This window comes from Vigna radiata, chromosome 10 (genome assembly GCF_000741045.1).
Source record: "Vigna radiata var. radiata cultivar VC1973A chromosome 10, Vradiata_ver6, whole genome shotgun sequence".
NCBI lineage: Eukaryota > Viridiplantae > Streptophyta > Magnoliopsida > Fabales > Fabaceae > Vigna > Vigna radiata.
This window is the reverse complement of record NC_028360.1, coordinates 4,413,551-4,433,905: the sequence shown is the minus strand read 5'-3', so window position 1 is coordinate 4,433,905 and position 20,355 is coordinate 4,413,551. Positions and strand designations below refer to the sequence as shown.

At 37.9% G+C, this 20,355-nt stretch overlaps 1 protein-coding gene across 3 annotated transcripts in view; it reads left to right on the top strand.

The window, feature by feature from the left end:
- LOC106775723 overlaps positions 1–18,279 on the top strand; it is a 32,789-nt gene extending 14,510 nt beyond the window's left edge. For 2 of the 3 annotated variants that reach the window (XM_014662877.2, XM_022786765.1), the window contains exons 5-11: positions 662–768; positions 1,113–1,235; positions 1,372–1,525; positions 5,120–5,180; positions 5,272–5,633; positions 15,144–16,986; positions 17,771–18,279. In XM_014662877.2, coding sequence (XP_014518363.1) covers positions 662–768; positions 1,113–1,235; positions 1,372–1,525; positions 5,120–5,180; positions 5,272–5,633; positions 15,144–16,986; positions 17,771–18,017 — 2,897 coding nt within the window. In that variant the 3' untranslated portion in view covers positions 18,018–18,279. The remainder of the gene's footprint in view (positions 1–661; positions 769–1,112; positions 1,236–1,371; positions 1,526–5,119; positions 5,181–5,271; positions 5,634–15,143; positions 16,987–17,770) is intronic. The other variant, XM_022786766.1, reaches the window with a different exon arrangement.
- Positions 18,280–20,355: the final 2,076 nt, after the last annotated feature.

Sequence of the window (20,355 nt, the reverse complement as noted above, 5' to 3'; positions counted from 1 at the left end):
GGATCAATCAAGCCCTCTAGAATTATTTTACAGTTTAATATGTCAAGTAAATATATATTTATATTTTCAATATATTATATATATTATCTCTATTATGTATTATATTTTAAAATATTCCATTAAATATTATTTTAACTATACATATCACAAAATATTTTATTATCTATTATCATATTCTAATAAATCTTTTAAATTATAAATAATAAATCACTTTATCTTTTACTTAAAAATATTTAACCATATTTGTATATTTTTCTAATTATTATAATTTATAGGATCTCATTCTATATTACATGTAAAATGAACTGAACAAGAGGGAGCTGTTTAGCAAACTGAATGGTATTCATTTTGTTAATATATTGAATACAGAAGCATACATTAGTATTTATGGCTAACTTTTTACAACATAAGAGATAACTAACAGCCTTTACTCGAAAGGTTACAAGAGGTAACTGTTACGAATAGCTAACTGCTCTGACTATGCAGTACAATTTTTACATTTTGCAGTATAGCTAAGTACATACTCTAATAATCAAAGAACTCCATCTAGTATTGTTCACTTTTTTGATTGTGCTATACCTTAATTAATGTGCAAAATAATAAATATTTGCTTGCAAGTGAGCCGACATAAAAGTTCCCTGCATGTTTTAATTATGTGCAGAGCAACCTTATGACAGCATCCCAAATTTTAGTGCCGCTGATGCTTTAAGGCTTACAGGAATTGGGAGGAATGAATTTATTGATATAATGAACAAGTGCAGATCTAAGGTACTAGATAGATTTTTGAATATGGTATACAGAAATATACTTTTGATTCTTGTATCGTACGTCATGAAATTGTATGTATTTCTGTGATTACTTTACCTGTTTCAATAGCGGTACTGATATTAGCTTTAAAGACTTGGTGTAAGCAGGCAAGGTGTTGATTCTAGAGATGTCAAACTGAATAATATACCTTATCCTCATTTGACACTTCTCACTTATGCCTTTGATTAGAGACTTTAATTTTTTCCTCATGTCATATCCAAGATCTTGCTGTTCCTTGCCTTAAACTGGATAATGATTCATTACATTCTTTCCTTACTTGTTAATGCCTCTTTTGGGTCATTCAGAAAATCATGTGGAAGCTGAACAAGTCAATTGCCAAAGAACTTTTACCTACACAGCCTGTGGACTTTCCTATTGAACCTTGGTGGGGAGTTTGTTTGGTGAACTTTACTTTGGAAGAATTTAAGGTAAGGTCTGCATTTTCACGCTTGTTAATGGAGTAGGGTTCATTTGCAATAATGTTGCCCATTGAGTTTATTGGAAATAACATGTAGTTTAGGTATTCACTTCATTTTTTTCATGTGTTTTCTTTTGCCTTCATAGAAACTTTCAGAAGAGGAAATGGCGATGATAGATAAACTTTGTAAGGAGGAAGCAAATTCATTTATCTTGTTTGATCCTGATGTTGTAAAGGGTCTTTATGGTCGAGGATTGATCTATTTTGATGTTCCTGTGTATCCTGATGATCGCTTTAAAGGTCTGTCTTGAGTTAAAGTTTGATTCTATTTTTATTTTTTGCTTTCTAGGCTTTTCTTCAAAATGTCATTTCATATTGTGAAAATAGAGAAAAACTAGACATAGGATAATTCCTCTATGTAGAACATACACATAAGGCAATGTATTTGTACTAAACAATCATACAGGAAAATTTGGACTAAGCCCATATACACATAATATTGTAACTAACATAAAATATTGTAATCATTAGATATATTATCTTTTGTTAGTTTGTTATTATTCCTTATTTCTATTTTAGGAAGCTCATATTTCTTCTATTATAAATAGAGGACCCTATATGTATATTCAACACAAGGGAGATTAACCTAGCTCTAGATACCACTTGTTAGGTTTATCAAGAAGGAGGTTCACTGGGGAATACAACATCAATGAGATCTAAGCCTAACCACATAAGAGATTGACACCACTACCTATACAAAACCTTAAGGCAATGAATTAATGGATCTTCAACCTTATATGGTGCTCTACTTTCTCATTTTTACCCAATGTGGGACTTAGAATCACACTTGGAAACAATGAATATGTTCGAAAATCATCCAAGGAACCAACCTCCATTCACACAGAATGTAACAAATCCTATCTCCTATTAGAGATACAAAACAATATGTCTGTCTCAAGACACCTTCCCCCTTTGTATAGCTAATCCCCCAAGGGAAACTACACAACCTAACAACCCCTGCCTAATAGCCCCTACACCTCCTAACAAACTCTATTTTGTGTTTTATTTCCTTTTCTCCTAAAGTAGACCCTCATGGTCCTATAACAATACCATTTTTGGATTATCCTATCTCAATCCTCAAGAAATATTTGAGTTTTTCAAGATCTTTGGTCTAAAACTAGTGATAAAGGTGTTGTTTCATCTGGGAGATGCCATGGTGGTTACTGCCTGTAAGAACGATATCATGAGCAAATATTGTTAAATAAATACACCCAACACTTGAGTGATGGTAAAAGACTAAGTGATTTGCCTCATTGTGATTCATACTAAATTGTGAACAAGATTGCTAAAACTTCCAAACCATGCCCTAGGAGACTGTTTCAGGCCATATAAAGATTTGCAGAGATAAAATACCAATCCAGAAAACTCGCTTTAAGCAACAAAACCTGGTGGTTGCTCCATTTAAATTTCTTACTTTAAATCTCTAGTAGGAAAAACAATTTTGACATCTAGCTGGTAAAGAGGCCATTGTTGAAGATCTACCATAGCTATAAATAAGTGAACAAAAGATAATTCAAACAAAATTTTTTGTAACCTTTGGCCACAAGGTGAGCATTGAGGCGACAAATAGTACCATCAAGACCAACTTTCATAACAAAAACCCACCTAAAACAAATAACCAATTTCCCAGATGGTAATGGGATGAGCTTCCAAGTTTCACTATTCTTAAGAGCATTGCTTTCATGAAGAATGGTCTCACGCCAATCAAGATGGGCTTAGGCATCACCTACAAATTTTGGAATTGACACAGAAGAAATAGACTAAAGGCAAGTATAAAAAGATGGAGTAATCTAGGGTGACTCAAAGCAGTGTGTTAAGAAATGGACTTTAAGCCTAATTTAACTCTACAAAACTAACTTGTAAAGTGAGGTTTGCATCCACTTATATACTTTAAACTAGCCTTATCATTAGTGACGCTGAACTTCCAACACCTCCCCCCTCACGTTGAGGTATATACATCTTATGCATGGGACTACACATTAACGAGTGGTCTGATAGCGGCCTGATAGCGGATGGAACAATATGCCCAACAAACAACAAATTTTGCCATGATAGGGGCTCTAAACCATGAGTTTGATACCATGTTAAGAAATGAACTTTAAGCCTAACTCAACCCTACAAAACTGACTTATAAGATGAGGTTTGCACCTACTTGTATACCCTAAGTCAGCCTTATCAGTAGTCGATGTGAGACTTCCAACATAATGTAATGAGGAGAGATATTACGGGTAGAGCGTATACCTTTATGAAGGACAATTAGAACTTTAGACACTTCATCAAATATAATCTTGGCAAGATGTTTTCACAAAAAAAGCTTCCTCAAGGTAGATTTGAGGATCTTGTAGGCAAGTTGAGAATGATTGATATTCATTTACTGACTTGAAAGCAAATTATTTGGATAAAAGTTTTCATAATATTTCCATATTGATTAGGAAAAATGTCTGTAAAATCATCCTATTCATTTCGGCATATTTTTATTTTCTTATTTTAAAGGTTTTGATTATTGTAAAATAGAGAATATGAAAATGTAATTTGTGTGATTGTTATCAATAAATAATTCTTTATTTCCTTACATAGTTCAAGTATTCTTCATTCTCATTTATTTCTTCTTAAATAATTCCTAACCTCATTAGTGTAGCCAATATATCCAAAGTTGCATTCTAAGGAATCGGTCAAGTTCCTTTTTCTTTAAATCTTAATTTTTGTGTTATAATTTAATCTCTCCAAACCAATTAACTTAGTCTTTTAAATTTTTCTGTAGTCTTTGATGCTAATACTTGAACTGTGTAAGGAAATAAAAAATCATTTTATTGATTAACAATCACACATAAGGAAATCAGACTTCATTCATTTATTTTGAGATATGATCGATTTTAAATATTTTATTGTATTCTGACATAGTCAATAGTTTGGAAGGATGAGGCTTGAAAGTTAAATTTGAGGTATGGATTAGTGGCTTATTGGTTTTCTTCTCTTACTTTTTTTTTTTTTATTGTGGTGGGTGAGTCATAAAGGTACAGTATAAACATAATGATTTTTATTTAGACATACAAAAGACATGTAGCCAAATGTAAGTCAAAAAGTTGTGATCACCAGAACTATTTCGAAATCCCACTAAACTAGGAACAATAGCTAAAACTAAGTAATTGACTACACCCCTATGTAATCTGAGTGCCTTGTATCTCATGATTGTGGGGACTTTTTTTTTCCCTCCTTTATTTGATTGTTAGAATTATGAGATGTATCCGATATCATCTTTAGAATAGTTTACAGTTAGATGATTTATTAAGATTTATTCTTTTATATTTCATTATTTAATTTGGATTTTTATAATTATATGTATATTTTATTAGAATGATTTATTGGTGTATATCATATCATGTGTTAGGATTCTAAGTGTGAGTTTGGTCTCACATAGAATAGGAATGAGTCTAAAGGGTAGCATATATTAGAATGATTTATTGGTGTATATCATATCATGTGTTAGGATTCTAAGTGTGAGTTTGGTCTCACATTGAATAGGAATGAGTCTAAAGGGTAGCATATAAGAAAGAAAACCGACACACTCATTGTCTTAAGATTTTGAATTGAATGTGATATCTTTGTTTTCTTATATAGTATGCTCACAGCTCATTGGTGCCAAATCTCCCAGGCGTTTCCCCTTGGAGGAACCTACATCATGCACATAGAATAAAATATCCATCAATTCTTTTTATTGTAATAAACTCATGTAAAACAGACTCTATAGTGTAGTCCGTACAAACAGTTTTCAACTGTTGCATCCATCTATTTTTCTCTCTTTCAACAATTTTTATACTTTTGGCGGTGATTCAGTTTCCAGGCTCGAAGGTTTCGTTTCCAACAGGGAGCAGTCTTATGAAGATCCTATAGAAGAGTAATGCCTTCTTTCCCGTCTTGCCATCCTTTTGTTTTTAGGTGATGTTTCCATAAAGGGGAATAAGTAACACCATATCTTTTTCATCTAGGCTACTATATGCAGTGTTTGTTGTTTCAAATGAAAATGCATCTGTTGCTGAATTGGCAGCAACCCTACAGGCTGACTTGTCACAACTGCAGGCTGCTGCGTCTTTTGTATGTAGATTGGGATGGGCAACGAAAGTAATTGATCCAGCATCTATTCTCCAGGATGCAAACATACCTGGATCTCCTAAAAGTGCAGGCAGTGATGAAGATGCTTCTATGGGTAGTCATGGTTTTTATAATATGCTCACTGATAGTAATAACAATCAAGGTGATGCTTATGGTCCTCATTCCTCCTATACACGTGTTGCTTTCATAGTTGATGCTACTATAACATCATATCTTATGATGGGTTCTGTTTCGCCAGGTATATTCCTTCATTATTTTCTAAAGCTTAAATTCATTTAATGGAACTTTTTGAATTGTTTTTCATATTGTTATTGTCCTACTGATGTTTGTTAGAGTGTATGCACAGGCTGTTATTCCTCGGGTTAGTTTGTCTGCTAGTTTAAGTTAGCTTTCAGTTACAAGTTGCTGTAACTTCCATATCTACTTATATAAATATCATTTAAATTTGCAGCAGATTAAGGAAACAATTATACAAATTACTTCTACTTTTTACTCAAACTCATTACTTTTGGTGGTTTTTGGGATTGTTGGGGAACAAAAGAAGATCCATATATAGGCATCATTGTTCAGTTACATAATACATGCAGAGAGGAAAGTAAATAAAGGGTGATCAAATCAAATTAGAGAGATTTGGTTTGCACACAAAACAGCAGTCAAATAGGAAAAAATCAGAATATTTTGATCTTGAAAATTAATTCCAAAGTAAACATACAACTGTCAAGTCCCCACTCCCAAAGTTGGTGCATAGATATTGAACTTGGTTACAAGAATAAATTATCCATTTAATGAGCTAAGATATTCTAAAGGATAACAAGACAAAATATCTTGAACATAATATATAATATAATTAGCTAACTAATTTTTCTTTTTGAGCAGGAAAGTATAACTATTTATATATATACTGGAGTACTTGGGATGCCCTAACCCGTATACAAAAAAGTACAATGATAGGCAAGGGAAAAAGGAAGGGGTCTTAAAAGTATACTTTAGGGAGAAAAAGAAAAATAGAAATAGTTAATTGGTTAATAGTTAGTTGTTTTGTGAAATGAGATGAAGACTTTTTGTAAAAGTCTATATATTGTCATGTATAGGAGAGAAGGGGGAATGTAAATTTGTGGATTGAGCTTTAGCTCTTTGTGAAGGGAAAACCCTTGGAGGAGAGAGTGCTCTCCTAATTTTGTGTTCTTTTCAGTAGTTTCTATAAAGAAATATTACTCTTCTTTCTTTTGTCCGTTCTGGGTTCCTAACAATTGGCCTGACCTGCCGAATCAAGAAGGTGTGGAAGAATGGAAGGGAGAGTCAATGCCTTGGAAAGATTGGCCAATGAATGAGGTAGAGCCATAGTCAAATTATGGGAGGAAAGCAGGGAAGGTTTCCAAGAATTGAAAGAAATGATATGGGAATACCAGAATCAAGAAAGGAACTCAGAAGGAAGGGAGAAATTTGTTGCCAGAGCAAGAAAGGGAGGGAGAGAGGAATTTCTTCATGACATCATGCAAAGAAAGAAAGAGGTAAAGAAGGGTATGGTTGTTGGGAAAGATAGTTTGCAAAACATCAAGAAAACAAAGAAACCCTTAGATGGAGGAGAAAATTCAATCAATTGGGAGAAGAAAAGAGAAAAGAATATATGTGAAGAGGAAGGCAAAGACGAAAACTATGATGGAGACATTGTTGTTGTGGCTACTGAGAAAGTTATAGAAGTTGCTGTTGTATGGGTGGATAATGTGATAAATGTTGGTGGGGAAAATACAGTGAAGACTATGATGGGAATGTTGTGACTCTTGCTTCTCAGAGTGAAGTTGCAAAAGCTGCTGATTTCAAGGGAGATAGTGTGGTAAGTCATGGTGTGTATGTCAAAACAGTGAAGGGAGGTGAAGACAGAGGAAAGAAAGCAGAATGTGGTAGGAACAATGTGACTATTACTTCTGGGAATAGAGTAGAAGATGCAGTTGTTTTGAGTGGGGAAAAATTCATCCAAGAATTCAAGATATTGGTGTCACAAGCAAATAAAACACCAGAAGATCAATTGCAAGGATATTTCTTTCCAGGATTTGCAATCTAACATTCAAAATTGGTTTCCACGACAGGATCCATAGGACTTGATTAGAGATATGCAAATTGCTCTAGAGGTGAGAGAAGGGTCAACAATGAAGAATCACACCCTTTGTAGTGAAGAAAAAACCAAAATAGAAGTGAGAAGGTTAAACACAGTACCTATGTTGATGGAACCTGTGCGGGGTGTCTTCCATCACAATTAAAGTGTGTTGCGGACAAGATTGATGAGAAGGTTAAACACAATACCTACGTTGATTTTCCAATGCTGTACAAGAAGCTGCTGGGGAGGTTGGAAGGCTTCTATCTATGAAGCTGAGTCATTCAGTTGTTGACAAGTGAACAGGTTCTGAATCAGAATCTACTCTCTTATTAGGGAAAAAATTTAGAATTACTTTCTGAAACTAGCATAGATAGACTTTTATATAGTCAATCTGATTCAGTAGAATTACTTCCTCACGTGAATCGAATTGCTCGAGTTAGTGATAACTGTAGTAGTATTATGGAGCTAGAGAATTTCATCTGAATCGAATTGCTCGAGTCAGTGATATCGAGTCAGTGATAACGGTAGTCAATCTGAACCAGTAGAATTTCATCCAGCGGGAAGGTGATCTACATACCCCTGACACTTCAACCAAAGTTTGATGTCGGACGCCCATGTTGCATAATTTGTGCCATCTAACTTGTCAATGGACACGTGTATATTCACATAATTGGTGTATATTGGGGAATCAGAAGATGAGGCACCAATAGAAGAAGATGAGGCACCGGCAGAAGAAGATGAGGCCCCAACAAAGGTGTTTGAGGATGAGGAAGACGCCATGAAGAGGGAGAAACCCTAAAAATCCAACATGCTCCGATTGACGCAACGACCACAGACCCAAAAAGAGGACGAGGAGGTGATCATGGCGGTTCTGGTCGGCGGCGAAACCCTCCGGCGACACGCCAGCACGTGTGGCAGGAAGTGGCGACTTTGGCGGCGGCGCGTGGAGGCGCGTGGGTGGTCCGTTCGCCGCGATCTTTGCACCACGGTGGTCGCCCGACCGAGACGATTCGGATGGAGTGGTCGCCGGTCGATTCTAGAACTCCGGCGACGGCGGCGACGACGGCGATGGCGGCGGCTGCGGCGGTGATGAGTACCGGAGACCGTGGAACAGGCTGGAACAGAACCTAAGCTCTAGATACCATATGAAATACTGAAAAGATGAGAAGAAATCTCCCTTGTATATCTTTGCATACACATAGGGTAGTTTATTTAGATATGGACTAAAACCCTAAATACAAGATGGGCTGAACATAAACACAACAGAATATCTAACAACTGGAATAGGGAACTTATCAGGGATTGTTTCTCTATTCAGTTCCCTATAATCAATACAAAACCTCTAACTGTCATCCTTTTTCTTCACCAAAATAACTAGGTTGGAGTAGGGGCTATTACCGGGTCAGATGATTCCCATTCCCAGCATCTCTGCCACTTTCTTTTCTGTTGTAATCTGGGATAATATCTGTAGAATCTTCCTAATTAGAGGAAATAGATACATAATATTTGATTTTATTTTATTTTTCCCTAGGTTTCCTAGTTTCCCTATTTCCCTTTTTAGGAGAACTAGATTATTACAAATAGAAGGTTTGAGAATGTATTTTTCATGATTTGAGAATAATAATAAGTCTCATTTTCAACTTGGTGTCAGAGCTCCTGATCTTAGGAGCTAGATTCCACTGCAAGAAGCGCACCGCCGCCACTGTCCGACCACCGCCGCTACCACCGTCGCCGGTCGGGGTCGTCGATAGGGCAGAAAGGTGCGCCCAACACCGGCGATTACAGAGCCGGAAGTCACTCCTTGAACGGAGCCGCCACGTGCCGCCACTCGCCGCCCCCGCCACAGACAGGGTCGCCGGAGCCCCCTGAGTCCATTCCTAGGGTCGGTGATGACTCGTTTGGGCTGTATTTGAGTAGATTTGACTTTTAAAATTTGCTCCTTTTTTCCGGTGAAATCCACTCGCCGTCGCTGCCACAGAAGAGTCGCCGGAGCCTCCTGATTCTATTCCTTGGGTTGGTGACGACCCGTTTGGCCTTTATTTGAGTAGATCTGAGTTTGAAGTTTTTTTACCCTTTTTTTTTGGGTACTGGATGTCTGAAGAAAAAAGTATTCCTTTGGGGGTACCCAATGACTTACCAAATATAGGAAGTACCTCGTGGTTGGATGGTCATAATTACTTACAATGGAGCCAATTTATTTCAAGGATTCTCAAGAGTCGTTCCAAACTTGATCATATTCATGGAGGAGGACCAGCACCAGATGACAAACATTTTTCAATGTGGGATAAAGAAGATTCATTAATCATGACTTGGATTTGGCAATCCATGACTCCAGAAATAAGGAAAAATTATATGTTTCATGGCTCTGCAAAAGAAATATGGGATGATTTACAAAGTACTTTTTCTTTAAAAAAGGATCTTGCTGCTACTTATGATATCAAGAACAGGATATTTAATACAAAACAGGGCTCCCTTTCCGTAACAGAATATCACGGGATCTTGAATGGTTTTTGGATGGAACTCGATCAGATCCAAACAATAAAGATGTGTAAAATAGATGCTGTTGCTCTTGCTGAATTCATGGAAGGGGAAAAAATCTTTAAATTTCTCCAGGGCCTTAATCACGAGTACGACCCAATTCGGGTTCACATTTTTGGAAGAGAAAAACTACCACCCTTGTCAGAAGTTTTTTTTATGGTAAGAGGAGAAGAAACTCGGAGATCTGTCATGCTTCATGGAGGGATCTCCAACACAGGCTCTGCCATGACAATTGGAAGGGGAGTCCACAAGGGAACAAATGCTGGAGGAAAAACGTTTGAAAGAGGTCCTCATGGGGACTATTGTTCGTATGGTAAAAAATCTGTACATACCAAGGAAATATGCTTCAAAATCCATGGAAGAAAGAATGTTCTCGAGCGCATGGGAAACAACAAAGGGCCTACTAAAAAATGGGTAAATCATACTACCTCAGAACGGGAAGCCACCAATCAATCCAGTCCGTCCCAGTTTAATCCACCACCACCACCACCACCAGATCTTGATATGAAAGCTTATAAGGAGAAACTCGAGCGCTTGGAAGCAATGATTGAATCAATGAGTAAGCCCTCTGGATTATGTACTCTGTCCATAAAAGGTAAGATTTGTCTCAATACTGTTGGTCATGTGTCTCAAGGTATTTGGATACTTGATTCGGGTGCAACTGATCATATGACACCTTTTAGTGGGAATTTCGATTTGGGTGCAACTCAAATACGGTTACATCATCAAAGGCTTGGGCATCCGTCATTTAGTCTTATCAAGTCCTTGTTTCCCCATTTGTTTACCAAGGAGTCAGTTCAGTCTTTTAATTGTGATATTTGTCAATTGTCAAAACACCATCGTGCATCTTATCCTATTAGTAATAAAAAGAGTATTTCTCCATTTGATTTAATTCACTCTGATGTTTGGGGTCCTGTCATAGATTCTATTTCCGAAGCCAAATGGTTCGTTACCTTTATTGATGATTGTACTCGTGTCGTGTGGACATACCTTATGAAAAATAAATCTGAAGTTTTTTAAATTTTTGTTAACTTTTTCCGTCTTGTCCAAACTCAATTTGGAAAAAATATAAAAAAACTTAGGTCTGATAATGGTACTGAATATGTGAATCATGAATTTCTCAATTTTTTGTCTCATAATGGTACTGTTCACGAACTAACCTGTGTTAACACCCCTCAACAAAATGGGGTTGCTGAAAGAAAGAATCGTCACCTTCTTGAGGTAACTAGAGCTCTTCTTTTTCAAATGTCTGTTCCCAAACATTACTGGGGAGAAGCTGTGTTAACTGCCACATATCTCATTAACAGGTTAGCCACTCGTATCTTAAATGGCATTAGTCCTAGAGAGTCTCTCTTTTCTTTTGTTCCTTCTTCTTCCCTCACAACGAGTCTACCTAGTCGAGTCTTTGGATGTGATGTTTTTATTCACTCTCATCCTCCTAACCGTGGTAAATTAGATCTCAGAGCCCTTAAATGTGTCTTTATTGGGTATCCTTCTAATAAAAAAGGGTACAAATGTTATCATCCTCAAAGTTGTCATGCCTTTATCACCATGGATGTCACCTTTCATGAAACCAAATCCTTTTATGTCAGTCCACCACTTCAGGGGGAGAAAGCACTTGAAGTGGATGAACTCTCCTTCTTGTCATTACCATGTTTGTCTTTGCAGGATGCCCAAGACCTGAGCATTGAAGCTACCATAGTCCACAGTGAGGAAGAAGAAGAAGACAAATTTTTTGGCAAAAAATATGCAAGAGAAACAACCCACTTCGACTCTAGAGTAAGAAAAATTACCAGATCCGGAGGTGAGAATCCTTGAAGATATCAATGAGGCGGAGGTAAGTATTACTGAGGATTTACCCATTGCATTGAGAAAGGGAAGAAGATCATGTGCTAAATATCCTATTTCTCAGTATGTCTGCACTAACAATCTCTCTGATAAGCACAAAAGTTTTATTGCTGCCATTGATGCCACAGAAATACCTACCTTAATCCAGGAGGCCATGAAACTTGAACATTGGAATCAAGCCATGAAAGAAGAGATGAATGCATTAGAAAGAAATTCAACTTGGGAGATTGTTGATAAGCCAAGAGACAAGAAGGCAGTAGGGTGTAGATGGATATTCACAGTCAAACATAAGGCAGATGGGACAATAGAAAGATATAAAGCTAGATTGGTGGCAAAAGGATATACCCAGACATATGGAATTGATTATGAGGAGACATTTGCCCTAGTGGCAAAGATGAATACATTTCGAGTTATTCTCGCTCTGGCTGCCCATTTTGGATGGGACTTACACCAGCTGGACGTGAAGAATGCCTTTCTTCATGGAGATCTAGATGAGGAAGTGTACATGGAGATTCCTCCAGGTTTTGAAGTGAAAAATGAAAGAAACAAGGTATGTCTCCTAAAGAAAGCATTCTATGGTCTTAAGCAATCCCCCAGAGCATGGTTTGGAAGATTTACAAAAGTAATGGTTTCCTTGGGATACAGACAAAGCCAAGGAGATCATACTCTATTCATAAAGCACTCTTCTGCAGGTAAACTCACTCTATTGCTTGTCTATGTGGATGATATGATTATTGCAGGAGATGATGAAACAGAAAAATTGGCATTAAAAGAAAAATTGGCAGCTCAATTTGAAATGAAAGACCTAGGAAAACTCAAATATTTTCTTGGAATAGAGGTTGCCTACTCCAAGAACAGAATTTTCATCTCCCAAAGGAAATATGTACTTGATCTCCTCAAAGAAACAGGAAAGTTGGGATGTAGAACCTCAACTGTTCCTATAAAACAGAATCACAGAATTGGAAGTGAAGAAAGTGCTCCTGTAGAGAAGGCCCGATATCAGAGATTGGTGGGAAAATTGATTTATCTATCACACACAAGACCAGACATTGCTTATGCAGTTAGTGTAGTGAGCCAATTTATGCATGATCCAAGAGAGAGACATATGCAAGCAGTTGACAAAATTCTCCAATACTTGAAGTCAAGTCCAGGAAAGGAGCTAGTATACAAAAAGGAAGACACATTGAATATGAAGATATATACTGATGCTGACTATGCAGGTTCTATTACTGACAGAAAATCTACTTCTGGGTATTGTGTATTTCTTGGAGATAGTTTGGTAACATGGAGAAGCAAAAAGCAAGATAGAGTATCCCGTTCTAGTGCAGAAGCTGAATTTCGAGCCCTTGCTCAAGGAATGTGTGAAGGACTCTGGATGAAAATCATCTTGGATGATCTTAAAGTCAAAGTGGAGCACCCGGTGCAATTGTGACAATAAGTCTGCTATGAGCATAGCCCATAATCCAGTACAGCATGACAAAACCAAACACATTGAAATTGACAAACATTTCATCAAAGATAATCTTGACAGAGGATTTGTTATTACAACTCATGTTCCTACAGAACTTCAAATTGTAGATATTTTCACAAAAGGGCTTCCTCCGGGTAGATTTCAAGATCTTGTAGGCAAGTTGGGAATGATTGATATTCATTTACCAACTTGAGGGGGAGTGTTGTAATCTGGGATAATATCTGTAGAATCTTCCTAATTAGAGGAAATAGATAGATAATATTTTATTTTATTTTATTTTTTCCTAGGTTTCCTAGTTTCCCTATTTCCCTTTTTAGGAGAACTAGATTATTACAAATAGAAGGTTTGAGAATGTATTTTTCATGATTTGAGAATAATAATAAGTCTCATTTTCAACTTTTTATATTTCCAATTTCAACACGTGTGGGTACCTTAGGGCCTTACATTGACCGGATCCAACCCCTCCTTATTTCCTTATTGGGAATCTTGTGATCTAAATACCGTTGCCACTACTCCCTCACCCATGCGACAAAGTGGAAACGCGAGGTGAATCTAATGAGAAAGGGAGAAGACGAAGATGCTATGGAGGGCCAGAACAGAGAGATGGAGGTCCGGCGAGATGACAGTAGTGGTGCGGTGTGATTCCAACACCGAGAAGGCAGCGAGTTACAAACACGCACCCGAGCTCAACTGAAAAAAGGTGGCGCGTGGCGACGTGAGGAGAGGAGTCTGGTCCTGACTCCGACGGGGTTGAGTTGTGCTCCTTGAGGCGCACCTAACCCTTGTTTTTGCCGGAGAAACAAACGACGACGGGTGCGGTGAACATCGGACATATGTGGCACTCTTGGTGGCGTGTGGATGAGAAGTAGCCCACGACACCAGAGGGGTTGACCGTTGCTCGAGGAGGCGATCTAGATCCGCTTGTCATCGATCGAAACTGTGACGATGACTGGTGGTAGACGGTTGCCGGCGGTGTACGGAGGCTAGCAGCGTACGGAGGCTGGCGACGGAGAGCGGCGGTTCACAATGGAAAAACAGTGAAGGGAACACTGGAAATATCTTATATTATTAGGAGAGTAGGACTGCCCTTAAGGTATTTCAGAAAAGATAAAATTTTTAGGGTTGTTGGTGGCGACGGCCACAGATCACCAGTGGCAACAAAGACAAAGTAGGAAGAGACTCAGACAATCTGCTCTAATACCAACTTGAGATTGAAACTATAAAATAATTCTTGAGGGTTTAATTGATCCCTCTCATCATCTTCTATTTATAAGAATAACCTGATACAAGAATACATAATAAATAGGATAACCCTAGACACAATATAATGATAAATAGGATAACCCTAAACACAATATAATGATGATAAATAGGGTAAATATTCTAACCGTAGAAATCTAATCTTCTAGAAAGGGAAATAAGGAAACAAAATAATCTAGAAGATGATACACATGTTTTCTCTAATTAGGAAGATTCTATAGATATTTTCTCTAATTAGAACATAATCTTTATTTTTGAGGAAACAAAATATCCTCTGTTCATGCATAATAAATATAATGAGTCCATATAAACTTAGATCCGTTGTATTTAAACATAGTATTCAGTGCAATGTTTCTGTCTTCTCTAATTTAAGAATGTGATAACAATCCATGTGTTTAGTTTATGTCTAAGATGTGAATTTTTTTTAGTCTATTCATTTTTAGCATGTTTTCCTTGTCTTATGTGGCTGAGATTTTTTTATTTTTATTTTTTGTATATTGCTATTAACCAAAATCATTCTTCCTGAACTGTATCAGGCCTGAAATCTCATGCTGTTACACTCTATGAAGCGGGGAAATTGGATCATGCTGTCATTCCTGATCTTTGCAAGGATCTTAGCACTCTGGAAGGTGCCAAATTTGAGGGTGAGCTACAGGAATTTGCAAATCATGCATTTAGCTTGCGTTGTGTGTTAGAATGTCTACAATCTGGTGGAGTTGCTTGTGATGCAAAAGTTGGTGAAGATAAGATGAACCTGGCTACATTAGAAAATAATAAGTCTAGTTCTCCATTATCGGAAATATCTCCGACTAACAAAGATGGAGACTCTTGTATTGCGGAAGCTGGGAAGAATGATTGTGATATATTGAGTTCAGTTTTAGAGAATTCAGTACAGCCTGCTTCCACTGAAGCTACTCCTAGTAATATGGTTAGTGAAACCTGTTCTATTCCTTTTGATGATGATGATAGTCATGTACAGGACAAAGCCACGTTAGACAATGATGAGTCTAGTTCTCCATTATCAGATATATCTCCGACTAACAAATATGGAGACTCTGGTATTACGGAAGCTGAAGAGGATGATTGTGATACATTGAGTTCAGTTTTAGAGAATTCAATGCAGCCTGCTTCCACTGAAGCTATTCCTAGTAATATGGTTAGTGAAACCTGTTCTATTCCTTTTGATGATGATGATGATAGTCATGTACAGGACAAAGCCAGTAAAGATGGAAATCTTCAGAATGATGAAAAACTAATGGTTGAAGAGGCCGATGTTGGAAAAGAAATGTCGAAAAAAATTAAGAAATATCGTGTAGACATTCTCCGATGTGAAAGCTTGGCTTCACTTGCTCCAGCAACCCTTGATCGATTGTTTGTTCGTGACTATGATGTAGTTGTGTCCATAGTGCCTCTTCCTCATTCGTCAGTTCTTCCTGGATCCACGGGTCTAGTTCATTTTGGTCCCGTCTCGTATTCTTTTATGACTCCTTGGATGAAATTGGTATTATATTCAACTGTAGCTAGTGGCCCTATATCAGTTATTCTGATGAAAGGACAATGTCTGCGCTTTCTTCCTGCTCCATTGGCTGGTTGTGAGAAAGCTCTCATATGGTCTTGGGATGGCTCCACAATAGGAGGGTTGGGAGGGAAGCATGAAGGAAATTTAGTAAAGGGAAGTATACTACTCCATTGTTTAAATTCACTTCTTAAACATTCAGCTGTGCTGGTACAGCCTCTGAGTAGGTTTGACCTTGATGAATTTGGAAAGATGACTACATTGGATATCCCTCTGCCCTTAAAGAACATTGATGGATCAATTACGTCTGTTGGAAAAGAGCTAGGAATATGTGAAGGGGAATGTTCAAAACTGAATTCTCTCTTGACTGATTTGGCTGAAAAGATGGAACTATGGACAATTGGGTATATTCGCCTGCTGAAATTATTTATTGGACAAGAATCAGGCCAGTTCACGCCTGAAGAAGAGAAATATGAATGGGTCCCATTGAGTGTTGAATTTGGGATTCCGTTATTCAGTCCAAAGTTGTGTAGTAATATATGTCAAAGGGTTGTTTCATCTGAATTACTTCAATGTGGCTCATTTGAAGAACACCATCATGCAATGCAAAGTTTAAGGAAAAACCTGCATGACATGTGTGCTGAGTACGAAGCAACAGGTCCTGCTGCGGAGGTTCTTTACCAGAAGAAGAAAGCCAAGGGATCCCCACGACAACTAATGAATTATGCTAGTGGAAAGTGGAATCCACTCGTGGACCCTTCTTCTCCAATTTCAGGGGCCTCGAGTCAGCATCAAAGACTAAAACTTGCTAATCGACAGCGCTGCCGAACTGAAGTTTTAAGCTTTGATGGCAGCATTCTTAGGTTTGTTAACTTATAAAACATCGAATTCTTTCTAAACCCTAAATGACAAATATGAGATTAAAAAACACGGTTTACCAAAAAACCTTTTCAAGAATAAGAATGCTAAAGCATCACTTTATAATGCTATTCTACCAAATCGTTTGATGGCATGGCTAGTCATTGGACTGCCAATGTTATTATTGCTTGACAGTATGGACTAAAAGTGTTATAGGAGAAAAACTTTGGGGCTTTGAGCAGTCAAAATTTAGATTAGAGAATAAATGTAGGAATCCTAGAAAGTTTATGAACCAAAGGACAGCCTTTCTTATTAGATTAATGAATAAACTTTTCTATCCTTTTTGGATTGAAATAAAATCAGTTTTCTCATCATAAATAATCATCTAGCTTTTAATCTAGCGCAATGACTGTAAAATTTTGTTGATATATTCTAAATTAAAAACACAAATTTTGTTGATATATTCTAAATTAAAAACACAAAGTGTCTTAGATGTTTGTGTACATGCATCGCAACAGTGGTAGGGACTATATACAATTTTATCCCTAATATGAGATCGTTCTCACTTTTTCCGCTCCCTAGAAACTCTACCATGCTAACCAATATAAGTTTTTGTGTTTATAACTCTTCAGTGGCATTATGTTGCATTGGTATCCGCTAGTTTTCTATCTCTATCTTTTTAATATGTGTAGTGTGTGAGGGTATATGGTATCCGCTAGTGCTGTCATAATTTCCATTCCCTTATGATTCAAATTCTCAGAAACTAGTGTTTTTGGATGGTGCTTGCAGATCTTATGCCTTAGCTCCTGTTTACGAAGCTGCCACAAGGCCCTTTGAAGATGGTACTCAAGCCAACTCATTAAAAGCTGAAACAGATGAAAGTGATAGTAAAGAAGCAATCCTTCCTGGGGTAAATCTTATTTTTGATGGTTCTGAGTTGCTTCCATTTGATATAGGTGCCTGCCTCGAGGCACGTCAACCTATTTCCTTAATAGCAGAAGCAGCAGCTGCCTCAGCATCTTTACCTATCAAATAGTTCTGCAGTTAACATAGATTACAGTGTTACCATCTTCGACATTGTTGATTATCCACGTAGTTGGGCTCAGATTGAAGCCAAGTTTCATATTTTCTTGTTGTAAAACTATAGTTGTTTAAAACTACATTCAATGCTCGACCTCTGTGGCAGTACCAGCAGCCTTAAGTTTTACTGACCTGGTTTTCTATTTGAAACAAGGATGTATAAAACGATGCGAGACAGATTTCGAAACTTGTAGACTGATTGTTCTTTCTAAAACATTTCTCCTCGTGTCCCAACTTTTTTAAAATGTTTTCATTTATACCTTTCTACTTGCTCAACCCTTTGGCCTTTGTTATCAAGGTAATCAAAATCAAAATCAAAATCTTACTCAAGATCGGAAATGGAAGTATGGGAAATATGGATCGTTCATTGGTAGATCGTTACCAGGATAGTAAGATCCTATAAAATTTATGAAATTCATATACGCGCATACAAAATCGTTATATATCTCATGGGGAGGGTATTGTTGCAGTGAACCCTCCAAGCACTATTATTATTAATAGGGATAGGTCCAAACGTGTGGCTCACAAGTTCATAGGTTGGGATGATTTCATTCACTATTAAATATTATGACAACAAACTTCTAAAAACTTTGCGTTGGCATGTTTGTTACTAGAGAATATTGTAGCAGGGGGTGGTTATATATGATTGTAAATTTTGTTTTGAAGGCAAGCAAGAAAATATTTTCTCCTTCCTTTCTCTTTTGAGGAGGTCTCTCTGTCCTCGAATATAGAGATTTGTTTTCATTCTCATCATTTGGTGCTCTCGTTGCTTTCGTCCATAGCGGAATCCGTTCGCAAAATCCAGTCGAAAAAAATGGATGAGATGCTCCATAACATGTCTCTTGTCATCTCCAAGATGGATGACCTAAATCTTCGCCTCTCAGCCCTGGAAAACCACCCTCCTTCTCCACCTCCTTCTCCTCTCCCATTCTCTTCACCTGTTACTCATCGCCATTTTCTCAAGTTGGATGTTCTCCGTTTTGATGGTTCTGAACCCCATGGCTGAATCTTCAAAATTTCTCAACTCTTTGACTATCATTCAACACCAGAGGAAGAACGGATCACTATCGCGTCATTCTACCTTGACGGCCCTACTCTTGCGTGGTTTCAGTGGATGTACCGCAATGGACATATTCATTCATGGCCACAATTACTGCAAGCTTTAGAGACCCGCTTTGCGCCCACCGCCTTCGATGATCCTCGGGGTAAGCTTTTAAAGTTAACTCAAACCTCCTCTGTTGCTGTTTATCTGAGTGAGTTCGAGACTCTTGCTAATCGGATTGTTGGGTTGCAACCCCAATTTCTTTTGAGTTGTTTTATTTATGGGTTAAAACCGGAAATACGTCGCGAGGTGCCTTCACAACAACCACAAATGCTTTCTCAAGCCTCTGGATAAGCTCGTCTTCACGAAGAACGGTTCCATGATCTGACTCATCTCGTTCGACCGAGTAGTGGTCCCGGACCGTTGTCGTTGCTGAACCGGTCACCCACTACTCCTCTGGTACCTTCAGTTCCTCTAAAGCAGTTGCCACCTCTCTTACCCGCTCCCCCTCTGCACACACGTTTTAAGCAATTAACTGAGGCAGAGATGACTGATCGACGAGAGTGTGGGTTGTGTTTCAATTGCGACCAAAAATTCTCACGCAATCATCGTTGTCCTGCACGTTACATGTTGTTGGTTGCTGAAGAGGATGATGACTCTGGCGAATCGTCTTTGCATGCTTCAATTATGGAACCCAACCCCCCAGATCCTGTATCACCCATTATCACTAATGACCCGAATCAGGCCCAACTGAGTTTGAATGCCTTGTCGGGCTTTGGGGCTCCCGAAACGCTGCGCGTTTCAGGTCAGATTGGCCAATTTCAGGTAGCAGTTTTGGTTGATGGAGGCAGTACGCATAATTTCATCCAAGAAGCAGTGGCTAACTTTTTGGGCCTATCTCGTAGCCCAATTTCAGTTTTTAAAGTTATGGTGGGAAGCGATGAAGTTCTACCATGCACAGAAGTATGTACAGGGGTGGAATTGATGATACAGGGGCATAATTTTAAGGTGGACTTATACATATTGGGAATGACTGGGTCTGATATTGTTTTAGGGGCCCAATGGCTGAAACAACTCGGTCCAATTCTCATGGACTACCAAAACCTGACAATGCAATTTAATCATCCTGATGGTATTATTGTGTTACAGGGCCAGACTACTTCCCCTCCTGAACCTATCTTTTTTCACCAATTAAAACATGTCATTCATTCAGACCCTACAACACAATTCTTCTCTCTTAGAGTCACACGAC